The sequence below is a fragment of the Acinonyx jubatus genome, chromosome E2 (genome assembly GCF_027475565.1).
Source record: "Acinonyx jubatus isolate Ajub_Pintada_27869175 chromosome E2, VMU_Ajub_asm_v1.0, whole genome shotgun sequence".
Lineage (NCBI taxonomy): Eukaryota > Metazoa > Chordata > Mammalia > Carnivora > Felidae > Acinonyx > Acinonyx jubatus.
Genome location: NC_069396.1, coordinates 12,884,306 through 12,910,329, shown reverse-complemented (window position 1 = coordinate 12,910,329; position 26,024 = coordinate 12,884,306). Strand labels below are relative to the sequence as shown.

The following is a 26,024-nucleotide window of genomic DNA, read 5'->3' as shown; positions in this document are numbered from 1 at the left end:
CCCCACTGCCCTCTGTCGGTGGGGGAGGCAAGAGTCGGCCAATCCCATGTAGGGGAGGACTGAGATGAGTCTGTGCGCCAGTCACCGCAGATCTTCTAGTTTCTGGGCTCCTCTCCTTTGCTGTTCACCACTGGAGAAAGCAGCTCTTCCACAGTGGGAGAGGGAGGGGACTCCTGCGTACCCTCACTCGGTGCTCAGGGCCTGGCCCTAAGTAAGTGCCACTTGATGTCTGCAGAATTCATGAATGGAAGTCCATGAAATCGATTCTGTTTTTTTTTGGGGGGGGGGGTTGGATCAGACCCCAGAGTTTCGCTTGTGACTTCAAGGCCCCTCCCCTGAGCCCAACCCCTTTCTTCCTCTGTCTGTGGTCCACTGTGGCTGCCAAGATGGTAACAAATGGGAGCCTTCTCATTTTCCTGTTCTCAAGACTTCATGCAACACAAGAGCCAAGAGCACTTACTCAGCACCTGCTTGCTTGCCGTGGAGAACAGGAGACTGGCCATAGTGTCTCTGAGGCACTGACGATCCAGACTATGTGTTTAATTAGGAGGAAGTTGGAATTTATCACCCCCACCTTAGCTTTCCTCTTCCATTCATGGTTCTGATTCATCCACTCAAGGACACATTACCCAAATGTCCATGTACCAAGGTGAACGCCTGTACTTTGTCTCGTCTGGCTTTCTGTGTCTATTCCTTTGGTATATCTATTTTTTTTTTATTTATTTTTGAGAGAGAGAGACAGAACATGAGCGAGGGAGGGGCAGAGAGAGCCGAAGACGCAGAATCCAAAGCAGAATCCAGGTCCCGAGCTGTCAGCTCGAACTCATGAACCGTGAGATCATGACCTGAGGTGAAGTCGGATGCTTAACCGACTGAGCCAACCAGGTACCCAGTGACGTATCTTAATACCCCTGGTCACTTTCACATTTGCAATGTCCACCGGGGACAGAAAATCACACGCATGTCCACCACACAGGGCAGAGGCACTTAGAAATTCTGATGTGCCCAAGATAGAAGGCACAGCATTAATATAAATTCATCATTCTCTTTGGGCTAAACATCATCACTATCCCCTAAAAATGAGAATACTGAGTAGGATGTGATTGCACAGAAATGAGAGAATGCAGAAACCTGCATCATTCTCCTGGGGCCCCGATCATAGGACCCAGCTTTGGGGGAAAAACCATTCAATGGCTACCAGATTGCCAGTGATGAGTCAGTTATCACAAGGGGGCTAGTGGAGTGTCTGGGAAGTTCACCACCTATGGCAAACCATGTCCACATCTGTAATGGGCATCTTCCTGAGTACCTATCACCTGCAGCCCAGAGCAGGTAAGCCTGGTTATGGATGGCCCCACCCCCATTCAAGGGCTGTATCGTCAAGATTCCCCAGAGAAACAGAACCGATAGGATGTATACACAGAAAGAAAGAGATTTATCGTAAGGAATTGGCTGACAAATCTCAAGATTGGCAGTCGGCAAACTGCAGACCCATGAGAGATAATGGCATAGTTCCAGTCCAAAGACCAACAAGTCTGAGACCTAGAAGATACAGTTTCAGTTCAAGTCTGAAGGCAGGAAGAAAGAAAACTGATGTCCCAGCTCAATGGCAGTCAGGTAGGAAGAGTTCCCTCTTGCTCTTGGGAAGTAAATCTTTTCATTCTATTCAAGCCTTCAACTGATTGGATGAGGCCCACCACCCACATCTGCTTTACTGCATCAACCCCTTCAAATGTTGATCTCGTCCCAAAACACTCTTAATGGGGTACCTGGGTGGCTCAGTTGGTTAAGCGTCACACTCTGGCTCAGGTCATGATCTTGCGGTTTGTGAGGTCAAGCCCTGTGTCAGACTCTGGGCTGACAGCTTGCTCAGAGCCTGGAGCCTGTTCTGGATTCTGTCTCCCTTTCTCTCCGCCCCTCTGCCGCTCACACTTTGTCTCTGTCTCTCTCAAAAATAAACAAACACTAAAAAATAAAAAAATAAAAAACAAAACAAAAACACTCTTAGAGACTCACCCAAAATAATATTTGGCCAAATCTCTGTGCACCCCATGGCCCTAAGTGAGACACAAACTTAACCATCACAGGGACCAAACACCAGGAAACAGGGTGGAGGTCTTTGTTCCACATTCATCTCTCATAAAGACCCCGGGACAGGTTTCCTGGGGGACATACCCTCTTACATTCCCCCGGGGGCTGTGAGAGCCTGATTCATGGAACTCGGGAGAGATAGTTCATGAACAGAAGTCATAATGAGTGACCGCAGATGACACAAGGGCAGGGGAGGTCAGCAGTCAGATGGGAAGGAAGCAGAAGACAGAAACAGACCAAGTGGATGGAAGGACTAGAGTGAGGAAAAGGGAGAGAAGCAGAAGGGGGTGGACATCCTGGACAACTGGTCTCCAGGGTTCCCTGAGCCGACTCCCTGATGTGCCCACTCTGACCTCATCAAATGGGTGCAAAGTAGTTCACTTATTTTCATAGGGCTCCCAGGAAGGAAAGGGTCGCCGTGTCATCCCCAATGCTAGAATGTTGCAACCAACGGCCAGAAGTGATTGAAATTAACCATCTGCCAGATGGGGCTGCATCTTCACACCCAGCACCTCACCCAACCCTCACCGCAGCCTCGTAGGGTAGATGCTCTGAGTGCCCCGTCTCAGGGCTACCGTAACCGGGCTCAGGTGGACAGTGAGCTGAGAGGAGCGGTGGGATCTCAGTCCCCAGCCTTGCAACCGCTACAGTGTTCCAACAAGTTAGAGGGCTTACTTGAAGCCATCCAGTGGCGGGGGGCGGGGGGGGGGGGCGCCTGCGTGGCTCTGTCGCTCAAGTGTCTGACTCTTGATTTGGTTTCAGGCCATGATCTCATGGGTTTGTGAGTTCGAGCCCCACATCGGACAGTGAGGCGCTTGCCTGGGATGCTGTCTCTCCCTCTCTCTCTCTCTGCCCCTCCCCTGCTTCCCCTGCTCTCGAAATAAATAAACTTAAAAAAAAAAAGAAAGAAAGAAAATACCCAGTGGGATCGGCTGGAAGCGGAGGCTGGGTCTGTCAGCGCCTTCAGGCTGCACAGTCCTGGCGCCAGACTGCTCCATTACCGGCTCCACCCTGTGCAGAATCCAAAGCGGGGCAAGAACAGAGCACGGGCAGACAGCAATGCTGCAGGCCTGAGTCCCAGACGTGCCAGGCGGCTTCTCACAGTGGACGTGAGTCATTCCTTCTACCCCTTCACATCTGAGCCCCCTTCCTGTGTTACAGGTATCCCCTAGCTTTGAGACATAAACTGCCTCCCATGAAAGAGGCTGAAAATGCCCCTTTCTGCCTCCCTCTCCCGGCCTTCGTTGCCCTTGGGGCCTGGGCACGTAACGTGGCTCCTCTCCTCAGACCCACATGCCTGACTTTGAAGGAGAGCTGCCAGCGTGAAGAAGTCCCTCTCAGCAATTGATGGTGGCAGTGGCCGCAGCTACATCCAGCTTTCAAGGGCGGTGCACCTCCGCCCCGCGTTGGAGGCACTGGCTGTGGCGTCTGCGCCCGGCACAGGCAGCGAGGTGTTTTCCTGACCTGATGCTCTGACCTCTCCAAGAGCTCCTGGGAACTAAGCAGTAGCTTCAGCAAATTCCTTTTCTGCTTCGAGTCGCCAGAATCGGTTTCTGTTGCTTAAAACAAGAACCTTGATTGACACAAAATAGGATTAGGTGTGGAAGGGGCTAAAAGCCCAGGGGGAAACGGGGGTGCTTTAAAGCTGGAATGTGGCCAGAGGACAGTGAAAATCCAGCTAGTATTAAGGGACAGGATACCAGGAGTGCATGGGATGCCATGGTGAGATAGTTAATCCTGCGGTCCCCCAGAACAAAGTGGCCCTCAAAGGCAGGGCTTTGGGGATCTGGCAGCTCCTGACATAGAAGGGTATAAAGATTACCCTGAGGTCAAGGGCTGTTGGCCAGAGGGCTGTGCTAATGGCACCACACAGCTTAAAGGAAAGGACAATCTCAGAATCCAAAATCTCTGCTCAAGTCATGGTTAGAAAACCAGGGCATTTTTTTTTAATGTATATTTATTTTTGAGAGAGAGAGAGAGAGAGAGAGAGATCATGCTTGTGAGACCAGGGGAGGGACAGAGAGAGACGGCCACAGAGGATATGAAGCTGGTTCTGTGCTGACAGCAGAGAGCCCAACGCAGGGCTCGAACCCACGAACTGCGAGATCATGACCTGAGCCAAAGTTAGAGGCCTAACTGGCTGAGCCACCCAGGCGCCCCCAAAAGCAGGAATTTTTATATCTTGCAGTTACAAGGATGAGAGAGTAAAATAAACCAATGTTCCAGCTTGATCAGTGGCTATAGAACGCCATCAGGTGGCCTCATACCCTTCCTTGCTAGGTCTCTAGCTGGGAGAGAATGGAGAATGGAGGGCAAGGCCATCAGAACGGGGCTCTTGGGGAAGGTGGAAGGCTTAGGTACCTCCCACTCCCAGGGAACCTCCCTTGCCAGCAGAAGCTACCTCTTGGTCCTACTGAACACGCTAGAGGCACACACTTGCTGGCTATTTGCCAAGCCCATACCCCTCCCTGGGTACACATCTGGGTGGAGTTTCCTGGCCTCCCTTGCAGTTAGTGTGCTACGTGCTACGTGACCAGTGCACACGTGCAACCGTGGCCAGCAGCTGGCACTTCCCGAAATAACACACCCCCTTATGACCTTGCCATGAACGAGTCCCCTTGCGTGCCCTACCCCACCACCCCTCACTTTCTCCAGACTGAGACACCAAGTCAGACCCCTGCAGGTCCCAGGGGGCCGATGACTTCAAATCTAGAAGGAGGATATGGAATCACCAAAAGAACCCAGAGATTTTGCTAATTTATATCGGCAGAAACCTGGCACAGTGATCAGGGAACGGATTCTGAGGGTGGAGGGCTGGGGGAGGGAGCAAACAACATGAGACAGGGTTGAACGTACTGATACTAAGTGGGGCTCGTCTGAGTAGCTGGGACGGTTCTAATTGTTTGCCCTGGTGGTTGCCTGAAACCCGGCCTTAATCGTGGCCAAATGACATTAGCTGAGGGTGAAGAAGAAAAATGAGCCCCTGACTTTCTGAGTTGACTAACGACCAGGCACAGTTTCAAGCAACTTGTTTCACAGATTTACTTAGTTAACAAGCGAGGTTCGATGGTGTACTGTTGATGAAGGAATCGAAAAAATTTGGGGCACGAGCTCAGCTGAGCTGACATTCATCCCTGTTTGCTGACCTCAGGCTCTGTCGCCAACACCTTAATGTACCAAGTCAGTTTATTATCCTCACTTTACAGAAGAACAGAAGGCAGAGAGATGTTTTGGGGTGACCAAGTGTCCCGGATCGCCTGGGAATGAGGGGTTTCCAAGCACGTGGGGCTTGCAGTGCTGACACCCAGACCCTTCCAGGCAGACTGGGGTGACGGGTCTCGCGCAAAGTAACGCAGTAAGTGACAGAGCCCGCCCTGAAATCCAGGTGGCCTGACTTTAGGCTCAAACTCTCCACCTCCCCCCCGTGGTTCTGGCACCAGAGCCTGCGTCTGAAGTAGCCAGAGATCTTGTTAAAACCCAAGCCCTGGCCTCACCTTCCCCATTCAGTTGGCTGGAGGTGGTGGAGGTGGCTGAGAATTTTCTCTTCTTTTTAAAATTTATTTATTTATAAGAGAAAGAGAGGGAGAGCATACGAGCACGAGTGGGGGAGGGGCAGAGAGGGAAAGAGAGAGAATCCCAAGCAGGCTCCACCAGCGCAGGGCCGGACACGGGGCTCAAGCGCACAAACTCGTGAGATCATGACCCGAGCCAAAACCAAGAGCCAGGCGCTTCACCGACTGAGCCACCTGGGAGCCCCGAGAATTTGCTTTTCTACCACGTTCCCGGCTGACGCCAATGCCGCTGGTCTGCAGCCTGACTTGGAGAAGCTCCGCGTTGTGCTGCCCCGCCTCCAGACGAGAAGCTTGGAATGGACTTTTCAGGTAGGACCTGCCCACTGCCACCTCCACTCGCAAACTCTTGGATGGCCCCTTTGCCACAGCGCTGAGAAATACACGGCCGGGGCACAAGCCTTCGTGCAGGGAATGCTGACCGGCGAGGCCGCAGCAGAATGGGAATTTGGTGTCTGGGCTCAGGAGGGCACGGGATTGCCAGCATTAGTTGTCAGTGCAGAGGTGGGGTTGCCACACAGGTGGCTCCAGCGTCGCTGCCGGAGTTTACCCTCCGCAGTTCCTGCCAGCACTGGCCTGGGTGTCTACCTGGCCTGACTTTCACCCGAATCTGGGGCACTATTTCTGGCTGCGTAAGCCCCCGGGCTGGCTCTCTGACTCTCCCTGGGATCCTGTGATCAGGATTTTTGTTGTTAATTGAGGTGAAATTCACATAGCAGGAAAGTAACCAGTTTGGTGGCATTTGTGAGACCACCACCTCTAAGTTTTCAAAACAAAACCCAGACCCATTGAGCAGTTACTCCCCATTCTCCTGCCACCCCTGGCCACCACCAACATGCGTTTTATTTCTGTGGATTTACCTATTCTGAATATTTCGTATGAATGGAACCATGATATGTGAGCTTTTGTGGCTACTTTATTTCACTGAAAATGTTTTCAAGGTTCATCCACTTCAGCACGTATCTGTACTTGATTCCTTTTTGTTCTTTGAGAGAGAGAGAGAGACAGAGAACGTGTCACGCAAGCACGGGGAGGGGCAGAGGGGAGAAAGAATCCTGTGGGATCATGCCCCGAGCCGAAATCAAGAGTCAGACACTTCACTGGCTGAGCCACCCAGGCGCCCCAGTACTTCGTTCCTTTTAATGGCTGAATAATATTCTTTGGCACGTACACACCAAGATTTGTTTATCCACTCATCCGTTGATGGGCGTTTGGGTTGTTGCGAATAATGCTGCTGGGAACTTTGTGCATATAAGGACTTGTTGGTGCATAAGGACTTGTTGGAGTACTTGTGTTCAGTTCTCTCGGGTACATACCTAGCAGTGGGGTTGCTGGGGCATGTAGTAGCTGTGCTTACCTTTTTGAGGACTCCCCAAACTGTTTCCAGAGTTTTATGTTCCCGCCAGCAGTGTATGAGGGTTTCAGTTGGTCCAAGACCTCATCAACATTTGTTATCATCTGTTTCTTTTTTTAATGTTTTTATTTATTTTTGAAGGAGAGAGAGAGAAAGCATGAGCGGGGGAGGAGCAGAGAGAGAGGGAGACCTAGAATTTGAAGCAGGCTCCGGGCTCTAAGCTGTCAGCACAGAGCCAGATGTGGGGCTCAAACTCACGAACTGTGAGATCATGACCTAAGCCGAAGTCGGACGCTTAACCGACTGAGCCACCCAGGCACCCCAGTTATCATCTGTTTCTTTGATAACAACTATCGTAATGGGTGTGAAGTGGTATCTCAGTGTGGTTTTGCTGTGAATTTCCTAATGACTAGTGATGTTGTGTTTGTTGGTCACTTGTATAGCTCCTCTGGGGAACTGTCTATTCATGTCCTTTGCCTGTTTGTAAATCATTGTCTTTAAAAAAAAAAAAACAACTTTTTTTCATGTTTATTTATTTTTGAGAGAGAGAGAGAGAGAGAGCGTGAGCAGGGGAGGGGCAGAGAGGGAGACAGAATCCGAAGCAGCCTCCAGGCTCTGAGCTGGCAGCACAGGGACCCACATGGGGCTCGAACCCACAAGCCGTGAGATCATGAGCTGAGCCGAAGTTGGACGCTCAACCGGCTGAGCCACCCAGGCACCCCAATTATTGTCTTTTTGATAAGTTCCTTTTCTGCCGTGATTAAGTCACAACTGTTTCTATGTTTCTATTGCTTACAACCACAATAGAAACTGTGGCTGCTACACTTCTCTCCGTTCATGACCCCGGGCCACATTCCCACTTCCAACCAGCAAAGCAACTCAATGTTCACACATAACAGCGTGCAACTGGGTAGGGGTGCATTCTGGACGCTAATGATGGCACCTGCCAGTCTTCACCTGCCCCCACGGCCGCTCTCACCACTGAAGGGAGAGGAGGGCAACGGGGCCATAACCCACCCCAGTTCCGATAATCACAAAGAAAACGGGAACATGTAGGGGCGGGCACGGTGAATACAGGGAGAGGGTGTGGGCAGAAGCGCAAAGCCGACAGAGGCAGCGGTGAGGGGGAGCTGGAACAGGAAGTCAGGGATGCAAACAAGGCTTCCAAATCTGTGCATCATTCAGGGGCTAACACCAGAAAACTTCCAGAGGGTGGTATGGGTCATATGGGTGAGCAGGGAAGGGACTGGGGTCGGGGGTGGGCAACCAGCAGGAAAGCCTCAGGCACCCTCTGGTATTCCCAGGATCATCCTGACTCGGCTAGATTCCCCTTCAAAACAAGCAGGCACAAGTGATTCATAACTTAGTTTAATCCTTTGTGGGGTGCACCCTGGGCAGTGAGGAATCCCCATCTGCCCCACAGGGTCCGGCACACACGGAGGAGAGTGGTCTCTTCTGACTGCCGGCCCGGGTTGCCTGACACCCATCTTTCCAATGAAAGCAGGCTGAGGGGCCCCAGCCCTCTCTGGGTCTGACTTGTGCCCCCTGCCTCACTTTCCACAGGGTCCGAGACCTCTGTGGATGTTGGGCTTGCAGCCCTGGCCTGGCCCTTGTTCCAGGCAGGTGTGCAGATGGGCACACAGGGCTGTGCCTCAGGAGGCTGGCAAGGGAGAGGCCTGGCTGAGTCTCAGGGTCCCACGGCCCACCGGGAAATGTGCTCCTCCGCTGGAAAGGAAGCCGAACCGAGCGAGGGTCAGTGGCAGCCCAGGCAGTCCTCGGATGGGGACCTTCCTGTAGCTGGCCCTGAAATGGCTATCGTGCCCAGGTGGAGCTCCAGACCTTTCCAGCAGGTGTTGCTGGGGGCCGGTTCTGGGCCAGGTTTCACCCCTGTTCCCCACTGTCGTTCACTGGGCCCTAGGGAATCAGGAACACCAGTGAAACCAACAGGTCCCCAAGCAGCAGCTTTAGTGACAGGAGGAAAGGGACCTTGGAGAGATCCTTGGCCAGGCTGTATTCCAGTCCTGCTGCTGCGCAGACGAGCTAAACCGGGCCCTTCTTCCTCTCTGGGCCTCAGGGGCCCGCAGGTACGACAACGCCCCGAGTGGGACATCCCCGGCGGTCCTGCACGCTCAGACTCTCTCTGGGCCTGTGACCTGGCTATCCTAGTGCCTGCAGCGGGCCAACAGGGACCTCAGAGGACAGGGACCCGGAAAGGGGAGGTGTGAGAGGGCCCTTACCAAACTGGCAGATGTAACGGTTCCGGGTTTTACAACGTTGGTCATTCCAGTTGAAGGCGGCTGATGCCTGCAGCTCCACGCAGTTGCCAAACCTGCCAGGCCAAGATGTCAGGTGCTCAGGGTGGACGGACAAAATTAGGAGCCTGGGGCAGGATTAAATCTTCCTCCAGGGGCGCCTGGGTGGCTCAGTTAAGTGTCCGATTCTTGGTTTCAGCTCAGGTCATGGTCTCATGGATCGTGGGATCGAACCCCGTGTCGGGCTCCTCACTGACCGTGCAGAGCCTGCTTGGGATTCTCTCTCTCTCCCTCTCTCTCTGCCCCTCCCCTGTCCTGCTCATGAGCATGCGCTCGCTCTCTCCTCTCTCAGAATAAATAAATAAACGTTAAAAAAAAAATCTTCCACTCCAGCAGGCCACCTGCGTCTAAGAAGCCTAGGTGCCTCCAGCCCACATAAGGGGCTTCTGGGAGCCAGACCCACCCCCAGGCTCCCATGTCTGCCACTCAGGCCTCTGTAGCTCTTCTCAGGGAAGCTGGGAGGTCTCGGCAAACCCCCTACCTGGGCAGCAACTCCCCCTGCCCAGTGCCAGCACTCAGCCATGCCAGCCGGTGGGGGTGAAGGTAGGACCTGGAACAGTCAGGCCCATGTCCTTCCTCTCAGCAGGGAGAGGGTGTGCCTGAGAGCCCAACCAGAGCAGTGTCCTCTAGGTGACAGAGCAGGGGCATGGGCCCGGCTGCCATCAATGAGGTCAAAGGACGTGGGCCAGATTTTTGGAGCCCCTAGTCCACACAGCCTGACTTCCTCTACCCTGCCCCCGCTTGCCCTGGGCATTCCTGGGCTCTGATGACCGGGGCAGGGCCGCCTAACCAGAAGGCCCTCCGTACAGGCTGGCTGGGGGATGGGCGTGTGCAGGACTGGATGCAGGTGGGTGGATTGCTAAAGACCCCAGAATCAGGGTATTGATGTAGGCAGAGGAGCGTGTTGGTGGGGGACAGGTGGAGATAATGGAGGGCTGGGAGGACAGCTGAGGGAACAGTGGGGATGGATGGATGGATGGAGCCTTCTAGAGGTCCCTCTCCTTTATGTAAGCCCCGAGATGCTGGGCTGTGGCTCACATCAGCTGTACCCAGACTTCCTGGGCCCCGGGTAAGGCCCAGGCCCTCACAGGGCTCACCCAGGCAGCAGGCCGGGTGGAGGTTATTCAGTGGCATCTGAGGGCTCAGCAAGCGGTCCCTCGTGAGAGAGGGAGCCCGGAGGAGGGAGGGCACTCCAGACTCACCCCTGGTTGTCAGGCTGCCCAAAGGCGAAACTGGTGAATGACTGGTGCTCCCCGGTGGTCCAGCGGAAGGAGTCCTTAGTGGTCTTGTAGGTGAGCCCTGGGCCCCAGCAGCTGAGGTTGGCCCACCAGCCCTGGGCCCCACTCAGAGCCCAGGCTCCCTGAGAGGAGCGCCCCCGAGCTTGGAGCCTGCTGCCTAATGCCTGTCCTTAATCACCTTCCCAGCTCTTTCGGCCCCCAGGGGCTCTCCCCCTCCCTCTTGTCCGTGCTCCCCACAGGGAAGGAGGTCGCCAGCCCCGTTCCGGGTCCTTGGCCCTCATCACACCCTTACTGTCTGTTGGGGGAGGTTTTGCAGCCCAGATTCCTGCACCCCCAACCAGCCAGGCACTCACCAATCCAGAAGTTTCTGGTCTCAAAGTCGCTGTCGGTCACCTCATTGGTGGTCTCCAGGTGGCCCAGGTAGAAGGCGAGGATGTCCTGAACTTTCTGGCTCTCAATCTGGGCTAGCACCCCGCCCTTTCCCTGTAACCCCCACTCCACGTCACACTGGCAGGGCCCCAGAGCTCAGGCCGGCCCTTCCTACCCATCCCGACACCCCGAAGTTGCCAGGGGCATCCTCTCCCCCGCCCCACAGCCTCCTGTGGGGTCCCTCCTCCTAGGGGTCCCCCTTCCTCTCCCCTGCCTGCATCTCCTCTCTCTGTGCACAGGGGCCCAGACTGGCAGGGCCCTGACATCGGGAAGGTTTTGTTTCATCTGTTCAGTGTCTTTAATACGTTTGAATTGGTTGCCGACGTTAATAAATCTAGCGATGCCCATGAAAATCTTAATTGCTGGTGCTCTTGAAAAATCCCAAGTTCTGACCTCTGTGAACTCCTACACCTACGTGACAGCCAGTAGCTAGGACTGAATCAGGACGGCTCCTGAGGTGGGGGTTGGACAAGGGCTCACCCCTGGGTCCCTCAGCTCATTAGGTGACCTCCTGGCTCCCATGGGCCTCTGAGTAACCCCGCTTTACACTAATGACCAGACTCAGGTCAGAAGAAGTCAAAGGAGCCACTTCTCAGTCCCAGCTCCCTCCACTGAGACCCTTACTTGAGACCCTGGGGGTCCCTGGGAAGGCAGGGGTCAACCATCACCTGGCATTTCATCTTGGCTCCGTAGTAGGTGTCTGCCTCTGAGGACACCATGAAGCAGTCTCCGTCGATCCTCAGGTCACAAGTGTGGAAGGGGAAGCGCACCTTGGCTGGGGACAGGGGGGTCTGACTGTGTGCGTGGGGACCTCAGACTCATTACGCCTCGCTCCCTGCCGGGGCGCCAAGCTCAAGAAGCCCCTTCCCCTTCCTCTGGCCACCCTCTCCAAGCCGGAGAGTGGGTGGGAGTCAGTGTTGTGCTGGTGAATGTGTAACAGTCGGCTTGCTTTCAAAGACAAAAAAAAGATATATAGAATTTGCCAATCTGTGCAGTGCAAATACCCCCACCAGGGACAATTTCAAGGTACCAATGTGATGTCACCGAGCAGGGAGTTGGGAAGAGATGTGCACAGTAGACTCCTGGGAGCCGGTCCGAGCTGGCTCCAACGCTCTGCTGCTGAGGGGGTCCCTGGGGTGTGGCCTGGCTCATCGGGGGACCTTGGGGGCAGGACTTACTGGCACACTGGGCTCCCCCATAGCCGACGTCACAGACGCAGGAACACTCCTCGTCCCGAAACCGGCCATGAACGCACTCCACGCTGCACCGCACTGCCAGGGCAAGCGGGGAGGAACAGAGCTCAGCCTGCAGCCCCGGGACCCCACGCTGCCTCTCCTAGGCCTCGGAGTGTGGGGAATGGCCACCTGCGGCCAGCACACCCCTCAGGGACGGAACCCGTCCCGGCTTCGACTGCTGCTACTCTTGGTTTGATCTCCATTGTAGAGAGAAGCAAATTGGGGTTTGGGAGGGGGACCTGCCCATAGTCACCGAGCTGGGAGGGGGACACTGGGAGGAGAGTCTATTTCTAGATCCTGATAATGTCCTCCTGCTACCATCCATGGCCTAAGGGCCAGATCGGAATCTACTCTGAATCCCCTACAAGCCTCAGGGTCTGGCCGGTGGTGCTCAGGCTGTTTGTTGAATGACTATATGCAGTGTCCGGGTCAGCAAGTACCTGGTCAGCACCCACCAACTCCCTCAAGACTCTCTCCAAACACTTTGAGTGAGTGCAACACGGCCCCTGGACACCCACGCAACACCGTGTGTCCCCCCACCCCCTGAGGCTGCCTGCATGTGTCCTGGGCCCAGACTTCACTCCCTGGGTGATCTGGAGCTCCACGTGCCCCTCACCTTGGCAGTATCTGCCTGTGTAGCCAGGGGGACAATGGCAGTGGCAGGTGCTGATGTTGAGACGTCCGTGGTTCCGGCAGCTCATGCGACATGGGTTCCTGGGGACCTCTGGTCAGGCGAGGTTGGAGCTCTGAGAGGGAACCTCCTTCAGGCAGCCCAGCCAGGTGCCTCCCGGGTGCTAAGGGCCACGGCTTCGAGGACAGTCCTACAGGATGCTGCCACCCTCCACGAGGATCACCACATCAAGCTCTCTTGTACCACTGTCCCAGCAGGAGGCGGGCGGGGCGGAGCACTTACCACAGAGCCCCCCTGCGTGGTCCCAGGCTTTGAAGCAGCCTGAGACGCTGGCCGTGCAGAGAGAGCACCAGGAGCCCTTCTTATAGGGGGCGATTGTCTTCCCGTTTAGCTCCCAGTTGCCTCTGTGAGAGTAAGCACCAGAGAGGGCTGCAAGGGCCTGGCCTGGGGAAAGGGCCTCGGCCCCTTCAGCTCCTTCTGGCCCAGCCAGGGAGTCAGGGAACAGGGAGGTGACAGGGAGGTGTCTTAGGAAAGGAAAAAAATGGCCTCCAAACTAACGCTAATGCTCCATACTTCAACCGGGCACAGCGGAACAGTGCCTCCAAGGACGGGCATCTGGGAAGCCACATTCTGCCTGGCCGGGCTCGTGAGTGCTGCCCACTTCCACACCCTCTCCCTTTCCTTCTTTCTGTGAGAGTGCAGACCAAGGGGCAAAGGCCTTGTGAGTGGGTGGGTGAGCGTTTTACCCTGGGAGGACGTACCCTCCACCCCACAACGCAGCGGGGGGCGCTTACCCGGGAGAATAGGCGCAGACGAAGGCTTCAATCTCCGCCTGGGCCCCAGAGCAGGGCTGCCGCCCGCAGCCCAGTTGGCTCGAGGTGGCCCACACGAGCTGCAGGAGACATAGTGGCTCAGACCATCATCACAGGCCCCCCCAGTCTTCTGGGGGCCAACGGCACTGACGATGCCTGTCTGGGGAGGGGAGACACAGCCTCTGCCCCAAACCAGACAGAAAGACAACTCCATCACCTCCAGGGGCCTCAGCAGTGGCAGCTGGGCTGGGCAGGGCTATGAGGACAGGTGGGAATAGCCTAGGAAGGCTGTCTGGGTGGGGGGAGTGGAGGGGTTTCAGTCAGCAGATACCTGAAGAAAGGAGAGAATCATGGGTGGGTGGAAGTGGCAGAAGAAAGTCTTGGACAGGGCTCCTGGGTGACTCAGTTGTTAGGGGTCCCACTCGATCTTGGCTCAGGTCACGATCTCATGGGTATGCGAGATGGGGTCCCGCCTGGGATGTGGGCTGACAGCAGCACAAAGCCTACTTGGGATTCTCTCTCTCCCCCTCTCTCTGTCCCTCCTCCACTTGCACTCTGTCTCTCTTTCTCTCAAAAAAAAAAAAAAAGTCTTGGACATCAAAGGTCTTGTGACCGATTGCACAGATGGCTACAACCCTTCACTCCTTCCTACAGCTCAGGCTTAAATGTGCTCTTTTGCATCATGAGGAGGACCCTCTTTTCCAGCTTGTCTCTGGCTGGCCCTGTGGCTTGCGTGGGCCAACGGAATGCAGAAGAAGTGATTTTGAGCCAGTTTTGAACCTAGGCCTCAGGAGACCCCACAGGCAGAGGTGAGCCAGCTGAGGCCACTCTAGACAGCCAGCTCCCAGAAAATCAGCCAAGTGATTGCCCTTGCACGTGGGCCCCACCAAGGCTGGAAGAACTTCCCCGCTGGGCCCAGCTCAGATTGTCAACCTGCAGAATCACAGGATGCTAAACTTGTGGGTAGTGTATCATACGGCAAAAGCTGGTAGGTGTAGGTCTCGGATAGTACTCCAAACTTAGATTTAAAATCTTGAAATCAGCGATAACTTGGAAACAGTGCAGGAATAGTTCAACTCCTGCAGTACTTAAAATGACAACTGTGAACTAGGGAGACACAGACATGTAGTCATATGTGTGTACCCAATAATTAGAGAACGTACATTCTCTTTAGGGATGCACGGAGCTTTTGCAAACATTGACCCACCTCCCTAAACCACAAAGCAAGATTCAACAAAGACCAAAGGAACAATAGCCTATGGGCTGCATTCTATAAATACAGTGCAATAAAATATCGAGTAAATAGCTTAGAAGTAAGGGAAAGGAGAAAACATAGAAAATTTAAGCATACACTTCGAAATCAAAGATATCATGATGGAAAATAGGAAACATGTAGAAATGAAAAATCACTGAACAGCAAAATTCACGGGATACAGCTAATGAAGTTTAGCGGGAAATTTATAGCTTTAAATGAATTTAGCAGAAATGGAAAGACTTAAAAATTAATCAAGAATATAAAAAACAATAGGGCCGCCTGGGTGGCTCAGTCAGTCAAGCATCCAACTTCGGCTCAGGTCATGATCTCATGGCTTTTGAGTGTGAGCCTGGCGTTGGGCTCTGTGCTGACAGTGTGGAGCCTGCTTAGGATTCTCTATGTCCCTCTGCCTCTCCCCTCTTGCTTGCTCTCAGAAAAAAATAAACATTAAAAAATATTTTTAAAAAAAGAATAATAAACTGAATAAAGTAGGAGAAAGTAAATAATAGGGGCACCTGGCTGGCTCAGTCAGAAGAGCAAAGCACTCTTGATCTTGGGGTTGTGAGTTTGAGCCCCATGTTGGGTGTAGAGATTACTAAAAAATTTTTTTTAACTCTTAAAAAGCAAATAATAAAAATAAGAGCAGAAATTAAAAAAAAAAGAGGCTAAAAATCAAAAAAAGATCATTTGTTCAAATAGACACAGCTCTGGCAAGACTGGTAAAGAATGAGAGAGAAGTCACAGATAAAGCTGAAAAGTTTGAAAGGACCTAGCTACAGACACAGCAAATCTTTTTAAAATCCCTGTTTAATTCTAGTTTTAAATCTCTGTTAAATACTGAACAATTCTGACCAATAAATTGGAAAACATAAAATGGACAATTTTCTAGAAAACAGAACTTGGCAAAACTATCTCAAGAAGAAGGAGAAAATCTGAAATGGTCTCTGACCGTTTCTAAAAGTTGAATCAGCAGTTAAAAATCCACACATACAACGCATATACACACAAAACAGCCCCAAAACAGAACAAGGTCCAAATAGTTTTACAGGAGAGTTACAGCAAATATTATAGGAACTATTCCAGGAAAGAGAAAATGAGGCAAAATTTGCAATTCATTTTATGAGGTCAGGGTAGCATTGCTCTAACCCAAGTAAGGGCAGTATGAGAAAAGGAAATCAGAGGTCAATTTCAATATCAAATAATAATTAGCAAAGCAGATCTAGCAATGAATTAAAAACAACAGGGGCGCCTGGGGGGCTCAGTCAGTTAAGGATCTAACTGCTGATTTTGGCTCAGGTCATGATCTCATGGTTCATGGATTTGAGCCCCCATCAGGCTCTGTGCTCACAGTGTGGAGCCTGCTTGGGATTCTCTGTCTCCCTCTCTTTCTGCCCTTCCTTTGCTCACTCTTTCTCTCTCAAAAATACATACATACATATTAAAAAAACAACAACAGTAACAACAACAACACACACACACTGCATTACATTATTTCACATTACATGACATGCCAAGTTGGCAAATATTCAAAATATTGAACAACCAGTAGGCATGGGTACTTGCCAATCAGAACAGACACTGGGCTGAAGGAGGATCCTGGGACCCAATACTGTGCCAGGCATTCATTCTTTGCCTCTAGATCATGGGACAGATTCTAGGGGTCTCAGGGAAGAGGCTAGGCCAGGTGCATTCTGGGAACTTGGGGCAGCTACTGTTTACTAATACATCAGTATTTTAGCATTTCCATAACTGTTATAGCATATAGTGTGTAGATGGAGAATTTTCCTTTCAAAACTTTTCTATAAAGCCATAATTAAAATATGATTTGTGTGGGGATAAACAACAACAACAAAACAACAGAATAGGACCAATAACTCAGCAAAAGACTTACGGGCAGATGTGAGCTTGGTATATGACTGAGGTGGCATTATGAATCAGCAGGGAAGGATTCAATACTCAGTAGAGGATGCTTATTTGGAAAGACAATAAAATGAGATCCTATACCACACCTGCATGAAAAATCCCAGGAGGCATAATGACATCAATATGAAAAAGGAAAGCTTTGGAAGAAAAGATATTTCTGATGTCAGAGTGGAAAAGGATTTCTTAAACATGATACTACAAACAGATGAACTATACATTAAACTGAGAAAATGGATTAATACTAAAATCTAAAAGGTCTTTCATATAAAATATAAGATACACAAAGAAAAATATAAGCCCTATGCTAGGAAAAAATGTATATCCATATGACCAACAGAAAGCATAAAGAATGTAGAAAGGATGCTTGAAAATTAGTAAGAAAAAGATGCACCGTGTTATAAAAATGGGCAACACATTTGAACAGGTAATTAACAAAGCAGGTAATATGCTCAATTTCAAATTAAAAATCAAGTGAGGAAGCATTTCACAGCCTCGAGTTGGTCAAAATCAAGGAGCCTGGCAATACTGGGGAAGCGAGAACTGACTTGTAGATGGGAGTACAGTCGGCGGCAATAACTCATAAGGTCGTAGTTGCATGCTATGCTGCGACCTGGCCATTCACCTTCTAAATGCATCCTAGAGAAACTCTGGACACATATGCACGAAAGGAGCTGAAGTAGGATTTGTGCATTGTGGAAGTACTTTTATTTTTTTAAATTTTTTTAAAGTTTGTGTTTATTTGTTGTAAGAGAGAGAGAACACAAGCAGGGGATGGGCAGAGAGAGAGAATCCCAAGCAGGCTCCGTGCTGACAGTGCACTTGACATAGGGCTTGAACTCACGAACTGAGATCATGACCTGAGCCAGAATCAAGAGTCAGGCGCTCAACCAACTGAGCCACCCAGGTGCCCCCGGAATGACTTTTAATAGTAAAAAAGTAGAAATAACCTAGATGCCTGTAAATTGCAGTTTATTCATAGTGAATCACCCATGTGTATCTGGGTCAATGGAAGTAAATCTTAGAAACATGGTCTGGGGTGGTAAACAAGACACACACAGAGGGCACTCATACAGGACTTAATAACACACAACCCACTTGCAAAAGCTGTAAAGGTATGAAAACACTTAGACATGCAGTAAAAGTATTAAAAATGCTTTGGCTTTGCCTGTGTTTTTCAGTGCTGCACCCTAGCGCCTAAACAATGCCAGGCACATAAAATAAAACAAAGGAAATGTGCTTGGAACTGATCCACCTGGATCTCAGGAAGGTCACCCACCTCTGGGGAAGGACAGAGGAAAGAGCAGGAGTAGGGCTTCAGTTCTGTTGTTTGTTTTTTCTTCAGAGATGAGAAACAACTATAGTTAAACATTTTCTAAATCTGGGTAATGGGTAAAAGGGAGTCCATTATTTGATGTTTGAAATATTTCGTATTTAAAGCTGAAAAAAGTAAAATTATACAACTCGGGGGGAAAGTGACCACCAATTTCAGGACGAACGGTAGCCCTTCTGAGCTGCCCCCAGTGGCCCAGGGGCCTTGGAGCCAGGGGCACAGCCTCACCTGAGTGTAGTGGGTGCAGGTGGCATTGGGGGCACACTCGGCTGCTGTGTAGCTGTACCGCTGCCCCTCTGCGAACCACAGGCCCACCACGTGGACGAAAGATGCTGAACCCACGGGCAGCAGCTGCACGTTCCAGCCCACTTGCTGCGTGGCTTGAGGTGCCGATGCAGACTTCGGGGCTGGGGCACCACAGAGAGCCGCCTTGGCCTGAGCCCATCGGGCCAGGCTCTCGCTCCAGTCCTGGGGGCGGCACAAACAGAGACGTCAGCAGGGACCTTTGGGCCAGGCCTTAGTGATTCAACCTCCCCACAGGGTGTAGGGTCATGCAGAGAGCACTGGACGGGGATTCCTGCTTGGCCACCTGACCCCTCCAAGCTTCTTTCACCCACTTCCCCCCCCCCCCCGCCCCCCGCCCGGAGCCAGGGGAGGTCAGTCTGGACCTTGGAGAGCAAGGAGCTCTCCAAAATATGTTTGTAAAAGTACCGGCGATGTTTGGACGCCTCACCCAGAGCCTGGCTCTACCCAGGCCTGAGAGCTCCCATCCTTCTGACTCCTGTGTGGGTGCCCTTAGGCCCTGCCTTGGGCACCACCCCAGGAAGGGGGGTGATGGGTGTTCCTGAGGGAGTGTTAGCCGGGTGATGGGATGGGCTTCTCTGGTATTTTTTCCTGTCTGGTAATGCGAGCCCTGGGCAGTGCCCAAGCCTTGCAAACTGGTTTTGTGTTTGCCATTAGGTACAACTGGTCTTGGCCATTGGCAGAAAGGTTCAGTTGCTCCCACTTGACTTTTCTTTGATGCAAAAGGCCTCAGCAGCCATGCTGCTTTGTCCCGTTCTCTAACCCTGGCCTTGGAGTGCGTTGGGGTGCCAACAGGGAAGCAAGACAAGAGAGGCTCCCGGCCTCAGGGCTCTGGCCCCAGCCAGCACTGTCCTCTGGAGCGGCCCCAATCTTTTCTCCCCACCCACAAACCAACAGACTTCCCCTCATACCCCCACTGCCACCCAGTAGTCCTCTGTCCTCTTAAACAAGGGGCTCATTGGGGCACCTGGGTGGCTCAGTCGGTTAAGCATCCGACTCTTGATTTTGGCTCTGGTCATGAACTCATGGTTCACGAGTTCGAGCCCCGCTTTGCTCTGTGCTGACAGTACAGAACCTGCTTGGGATTCTCTTTCTCTCTCTCTCTCTGCCCCTCCCCTGCTCACACTCTGGCTTTCTCGTTCTCAAAATAAACTTAAAAAATTTTAAACGAGGGGTTCAGCCATGAAGAAGACATGGGTCACCCCATCACCATGCCCTGGCCCAACCAAGCCACCCCATTAGCAGTCCGCTAATCTCCACGAGACTCAACATGAGGACAGTAAGGTACCTGCGGGGTAAGATTGTCATGGGGATTGCAACTTCCCCAGAGCCTCAGCCTCCACTGGGGGAAAGCCCTAGAGGGCTGCAGAGGTGAGGGAGGCTGAGTGGTGGGGCTCCATTCTCATCTTTTATGAAATGCTCTTTTTCTAAGACTTTGGTCAAAGGGGCATGAAAACTATAGAAACTGCTGACCAGGTGATCGGGACGCCCCCACGCCAGGCGCTTGAGCTGGGAGCAAGGAGAGTGGGCAGTGGGGGCCAGGACCTGCGCCTGAGGAGGGGCAGAGCTGCTGCGGAGCAGGGAAGGGGGGAGAAACGACCCCTTCCCGCAGGCTCGCCCCACCCCCACCTCCTGGGAAACTGACCCGGGAGCTCTCAAGGTCACCACCACTGAGCCAGCCTGGAGGAGTTTATGGGAGGCAGCCATGGGGAACCCTGCCCACCCCCACAGGATCCTGCTCTCCCTCCCGGGCCTGCTAACATGGGCCGGGCTTGCGTTCCTGGGCCCCGGATGGTCCCCGCCCGCCCGGTGGTCCCAGTTGGTGTGGTGGGAAATCCTCCCATGCTGCCCAGCCCCCAGTGAATGATAAGGGAGCTCAGAGGGGCCCCACTTAGTCATCCAGACAAACCATGAAGAAGCACTGGGCCCTGGTCACATTCAAGCCCCCTCCCTCAAGCGGGGTGCTGCTCCCTCCCAGTCCTCTGCCCCTCTGATCCTGCTGGGACTTCTTTGTGGAGCACTCCTTCCTTGTCTTCTGGTCTCCCAGGCAACGGGATGGGATGTGAGGAAAGGCCAAAGAACTGCCCTTCTGGGAAGCAGGCAGCTGCGGAGCCCCCGCAACCAGGCATGGTCCCCTCAGTGGGCCAGGTGACTGGCTACCCCCCTGCGCTGCTCAGGTGGATGGGCGCCTGGCACCAGTCTGGCCTCCTAAGCCCTCTTCACGTTTGCCCCTCCAGCCACCCTCTTGGGGGTCCTCACCATTCTCTGCATGTTGGCTGCAGGAGGGTGCACCCGGCTGCGCAGGCGGTTGTGGAGGGACAGGAGCAGGAACGTCTCCTTACTGCTCAGAGCTGGGGTGGGAGACAAGGTCAGGCCCCCTGGGTGATGGGGTGGGGGTCACCGTGGCAAGATTAGAGTGCAGCCCTGCCCTTAGGAAACGAGCAGGAGGGGCTGGGGAGGATGGTGGGCATACGGGAGGGCTCGCGCAGAGGGATGGGAGACAGGTGTGGGGCTGTGAGAGAGGCAGGTGCCCAGGCACCCTTGGGCTGAGGGCCGGGGGTGAGGGTAACAGGAGGGGGTGAGGGCCAGGGGCTGGGTGTGTGGAGGAGTCAGCCCTGGGGCCCCTTGGCTGGTCTTCCTCCTGGACCCCCCAGCCTGGGCCCACTCCCCTTCATTCTTCCTGCTCCCCAGCCCCCACCCCCCAACCATCTTGGGCCCTTGGACTACCCAAGGGGACTCTTTAAACCACAGCTAGCCTGCCCAGGGCTCAGGCCTGGGAACTGGCTTCCAGCAGCCCCGGAGCACCCCTCTGCAGAGCTCACAGCGGCTCCACCTCTTTCCTCACCCGGGGGCCCCTTACCTCCAGGCGCTGGAGCCTGTTCCTCCTGCGGCAGCAGCACCTCCACCTCTGTCCGGGCCATGCCAAGGAGAGCCAGAAGTATGGGCAGGAGGCCAGGCCAGCGGCCCCCCAGCCTGGTGGAGGGCTCTGGCCACAGCATGGGCCACTCTGGATGTGGCCTGGCTCAGCCGTCCAGCCCGCTTCCCAGGCTAGATAGAGTGTTCACAATCTCAAGGGGTCAGGCTGTACTGGCAGACAAAAGGGGGAGGCTGGTGAGTAATCGGTGTATCCTAAAAGCCTCCCCTCGGCCCTGGCATGAGAGAAAGCCAGCTCCAATCCCAGGGCTCCACCCCCCTCCAGCCACTGGCCTGGCCAGCAGCCCTGCCCATAACAACCAACCCAGCAGTGTGCACTGACCCTGTGGCCCCTGCTAATCATTGCAGGATTATTGAAGCCCTTGGGGAGCCCTGGGAACCCCCACCGATTGGCCCACAGACATTCCAGGGCTGTGGATTAGCAAATGATGGCTGTGCCCTGGCCGGGACAGTGTCCTTTGGGCACATTGGTAGCTTCTACTCCCAGGCCCAGGGCAGGCAGGCGGGAACTGGGCAAGACCCCAGGGGAATTCTTCCCTTTCTTGGGAAGCTCGTCCCAACCCCCAGCCATGAATTAAACATAGGCGGATGGTAACCACACACCAGGCAGGTGCCACTGGTGGGCGGGGGCACTGAGGTGTTGGGTTTGTAGGGGAATAGGGGCTAGGGTTGCACCTGTAGGCTGAAAAAAGTGCCTTAGGATTCGGGGCGGTGTGTGTCTGGTCAGTGTCGGGGGCTGGGCCCCAGCACTATGGCTCCCCCACCCCCCGCACGACTGCAGGCCAGGAGAGGGCCAGGCAAGCAGAGGAGACCACGTGATGCCCTTGGCTGACTGGAGTCCTGCTGGGAACAAGTCAGGCTCCAGACAAACAGGCAGTGTAGCAGGAGGGCAGCAAATCACCGTGATGCTTTGGGGCCTAGCCGAGGCCTACACAGTCCCACCAGAATAAATTGAAACAGATCCGCACCGTGGCCCACATTTCTTAGAAAAGACGAGGCTATCCTGCAGGCCCTACCCAAATGCCCATATCCCTCTCAGGGGAGAGCAAAGTTTATTCCGCCACCGCAGAGGATAGCCTTGGAAGCCAACTACTTCCTCCTTCTGGAGTCTGTGTGACCTCTGACCTCTAGGCCAGCACCCTCTCAGAGCCAGGTGTCCACTTTTGGCGAACTCTGCTGAGACCCAAGTGGGCTTGGGTTTCTGGGGAGAAGCACTGATGGAACGTGTATTGTCTTCATGGGGGGTGGGGGCAGGGCCAGGCACAAGGGCCCGTAAGCTGGCCTGGGGTTGTGTATCCCGCCCCCCCCCCCCCACAGACTACCCGGGCCTTGACTGTCTCCTCCCTAAACAGATGGCCAGACAACCTCAGAGTCATTGTGTCTGGATCCTAGCAATGTTTAACAATAGTGTAGTGACCTCTTTCTGTAGAGCTTACAAAGCACGTTCATACACGTGAGTTCCCTTAATTGTCGCAACAGCACCACGCAGCAGTCACCCGTCTTGTAGATGAGGAAGCCGGGCTCCGTGTGTCTGAGGGACTTGCCCCAGGTCACCTGGCAAACACGTGGAGGGTCCCAGATAATCCGGGGTTTCTGTCTTCACATTCCTGGACACCGGTGCAAATCTGGTTTAATTTACACCGTGGCCTTTTGAGTTCCCCAAAATTCCCATAGCCCTGCTCTATGCCGGGTAACAAAACCCAATTCTTGCTCCTGGGCTTAAGAGATAAATGTGGCAGTTCTTCTGTGTAGCACGATGCCCGGCACTTGGGACAGGTCAGAAAATATATTTTGAGGCCCGGGGGGGAGTGACTTTTGAGGGGCCCTGGCCCACTGCAAATGGAGGCCAGGGCGAGCCTAGCTTCAGGAGCTAGAAGAGGAGGAGCTAAGGTGATAAAACACCAGACTTCTGAATGCCTGGGTTCTGAGATACCCTGTGTGACCCTGGGATTGTCACTTCCACTCCTGGGTGTCGTGTCCAATGGTGTTAAGCAGGCCTTGTGCCTTGGTTTACGTGACATTTAGTTCTGGGTCCAGACTTTTTACAGGAGCCTGCTGAATATTTGGGGTGGGCACCTCCTTTCTTGCCTGGCAGATTGTCCCAGTAAGCATCTTCTAGTCTGATTTCTACCACCACAGATTAGTTTTATTGTTCTGAATTCCATATAAACCAAGTCCTAGGATACGCACCCTTCAAGGCCTAGGTTCCTCTGCTCTCCAGGTCTATGAGATTCACCCGTGTTGTGGTCTGTATCAGTAGGTTGCTTTCTTGTTTGTTTGGCTGGTAGTATTTCATTGGATTTTCATTCTCTTATTGATGGGCACTTGGGGTGTTTTAAGCTTCTGTTTATTATGAATAAAGTTGCTGTTGGGGCATCTGGGTGCCTCAGTCGGTTAAGCGTCCCACTCTAGATTTCGGCTCAGGTCATGATTTCATGGGGTGAGATCAAGCCCTGTGTCAGTCTCTGTGGTGGGTGTAGAGCCTGCTTAAGATTCTCTACCTCACTCTTCCTCTCCCTCTGCCCCTTCCCCTCCCTCTAAAAAAATAAAGTAAATCAAAAGGAAATTGATTATTAATACAAGTCGCTATCAACATGACTGTACAATTTAAATTTTCTTTTAGTAACCAAAAGAAAGAAAAAAAGAAACAAAAGAAAGAAAGAAAAGACAAAATAACCCAATTCAGGAGGGAGACATCATGACAACTGATACAGCAGAAATAAAAAAACTTGTAAGGGAAGATTAAGAACAACTTTATGTCAATAAAATAGACAATGTAAGTACAATGGAAAAATTCCTAGAAAGACAAATTACTAAAGTTGACTCACGAAGAATAAGAAATGTGAATAGGCCAATCACAATGGAAGGCATCGAATGAGTAAGCAAAAATCTTCTCACAAAGAGAAGTTTAGGTGCAAACTTCACTGCTGAATCCCATCAAATATTTAAGGAAGGAGTAATACCAATCACACATAAACGTTTCAGAAAGCACAAATGGAGGAGCATTTCCCAACTCATTCTGTAAGGTTGGCACCACACTGATATCAGAGCAAGACAAAGATGTCACAAGAAAATAAAACTATTGATCAGTATCATGAATATGGCATGAATACTGACCCAAAAGTCCTCTACAAAATATTACTTACCTAGTAACATAGAAAAAGGATTCAACACCATGACCAGGTAGGATTTACTCCAGGAATGCAAGGTTGGTTGAGCATTAACAAAAGTCAGTTAATATGGGGTGCCTGGGTGGCTCAGTCAGTTAAGAGTCTGACTTCGGCTCAGGTCATGATCTCACCATTCATGAGTTCGAGCCCCGTGTCAGGCTCTGTGCTGACAGCTCAGAGCCTGGAGCCTGTTTCGATTCTGTATTTGTCTCTCTCTCTGCCCTTTCCCTGCTCACGCTCTGTCTCTCTCTCAAAAATAAATAAACATTTAAAAAAAGAAAGTCAGGTAATGTAATAGAACAAAGGGCAAAACCCACACAATCACCCCAAAGACACAGAAAAAGTATCTGATAAAATCCCAAACCAATTCCTTGTGAACGTTCTCAACAAGCTGGAAATAGAAAAAAAAAATCCTCATCCCGATAAAGGGCCCTGTTATGGGCTGGAATGTGTCCTCCTCCCCAAATGTATATGTCGAAGTACGAAACCTGGTACCTCAGAATTGGAATACATTTGAAGACAGAGACTTTTTTTTTTTAATGTTTATTTATTTTGACACAGAGAGAGAAAGCACAAGCAGGGGAGGGACAGAGAGAGACGATCCCAAGCAGGTTCCACACTGTCAGTGCAGAGCCTGTTGCGGGGCTCGATCTCACGAACCGTGAGATCATGACCTGAGTGGAAATCAAGAGTCTGATGCTCAACCGACTGAGCCACCCAGGTGCCCCGGAGACAGAGTCTTTAAAGAGGTAATTAAGGTTAAAGGAGGTCATGGGGGTGGGCCCTGACCTAATATGACTGATGCTCTTATAGGAAGAGGAGTTAGGATACACATAAACGCTGAGAGGAGATCATGTGAAGACATAGAAGGTGGCCGTCTATAAACCTAGGAGACGTCTTGCAGAAGAAGCCAGTCCTGTCACACCTTGATCTTGGCTTTCTAGCCTCCACAACTGTGAGTAAAATACATTTCTGTTATTTAAGCCACGCAGTCTGGTACTTTGTTATGACAGCCCCGGCAAACACAGACCCTGTGAAAATCCTACAGCAAACACCATACTTGATGGTGGAAGACTAAACGCTGTCTTTCTAAGATCAGAAACAAGGCGAGAATGTGTAGTCTCACCACTCCTATTCCACATTATGTTATTGGATGTGTGATTAGTGCAAGAAGGTGAGAACACTAAAGGCATCCAGAAGGGAAAAGAGTAAGTACAACTATCTTTATTTGCAAATGATAGGCTCCTATATGTAGAAAATCCTGAGGAATGTTTAAAAAAACTACCAGGGTGCCCGGGGTTGAGTACCCAACTCTTGGTTTCAGCTTGGATCATGATCCCGGGGTTGTGAGATTGAGCCCCATGTCGGGTTCTGTGCTGAGCGTGGAACCTGTTTGGGATTCTCTCTCTCTTCCTCTGCCCCTCCCTCCAACTCATGT

General features: G+C 52.4%; 1 protein-coding gene across 3 annotated transcripts; it reads right to left on the bottom strand.

Annotated features, from left to right (window-relative positions):
• Nucleotides 1–8,366: 8,366 nt before the first annotated feature.
• LOC106986780 (C-type lectin domain family 18 member A) lies at nucleotides 8,367–21,701 on the bottom strand. 3 transcript variants are annotated; one of them, XM_015084990.3, is made up of 12 exons: nucleotides 21,343–21,701; nucleotides 20,742–20,860; nucleotides 18,408–18,647; nucleotides 13,654–13,751; nucleotides 13,142–13,263; nucleotides 12,845–12,952; nucleotides 12,172–12,264; nucleotides 11,662–11,768; nucleotides 10,918–11,047; nucleotides 10,529–10,625; nucleotides 9,252–9,343; nucleotides 8,367–8,739 (listed from the first exon to the last, which is right to left on the bottom strand). In XM_015084990.3, the coding sequence occupies exons 1-12, from the start codon at nucleotides 21,479–21,481 to the stop codon at nucleotides 8,702–8,704; spliced, it is 1,383 nt and encodes a 460-aa protein (XP_014940476.1). In that variant the 5' UTR covers nucleotides 21,482–21,701; the 3' UTR covers nucleotides 8,367–8,701. The 3 variants fall into 3 exon arrangements, with proteins under 3 accessions (XP_014940476.1, XP_014940477.1, XP_053066311.1); XM_015084991.3 differs by having other exon boundaries at nucleotides 20,742–20,833; nucleotides 21,343–21,697; XM_053210336.1 differs by having other exon boundaries at nucleotides 20,742–20,911; nucleotides 21,343–21,455.
• Nucleotides 21,702–26,024: the final 4,323 nt, after the last annotated feature.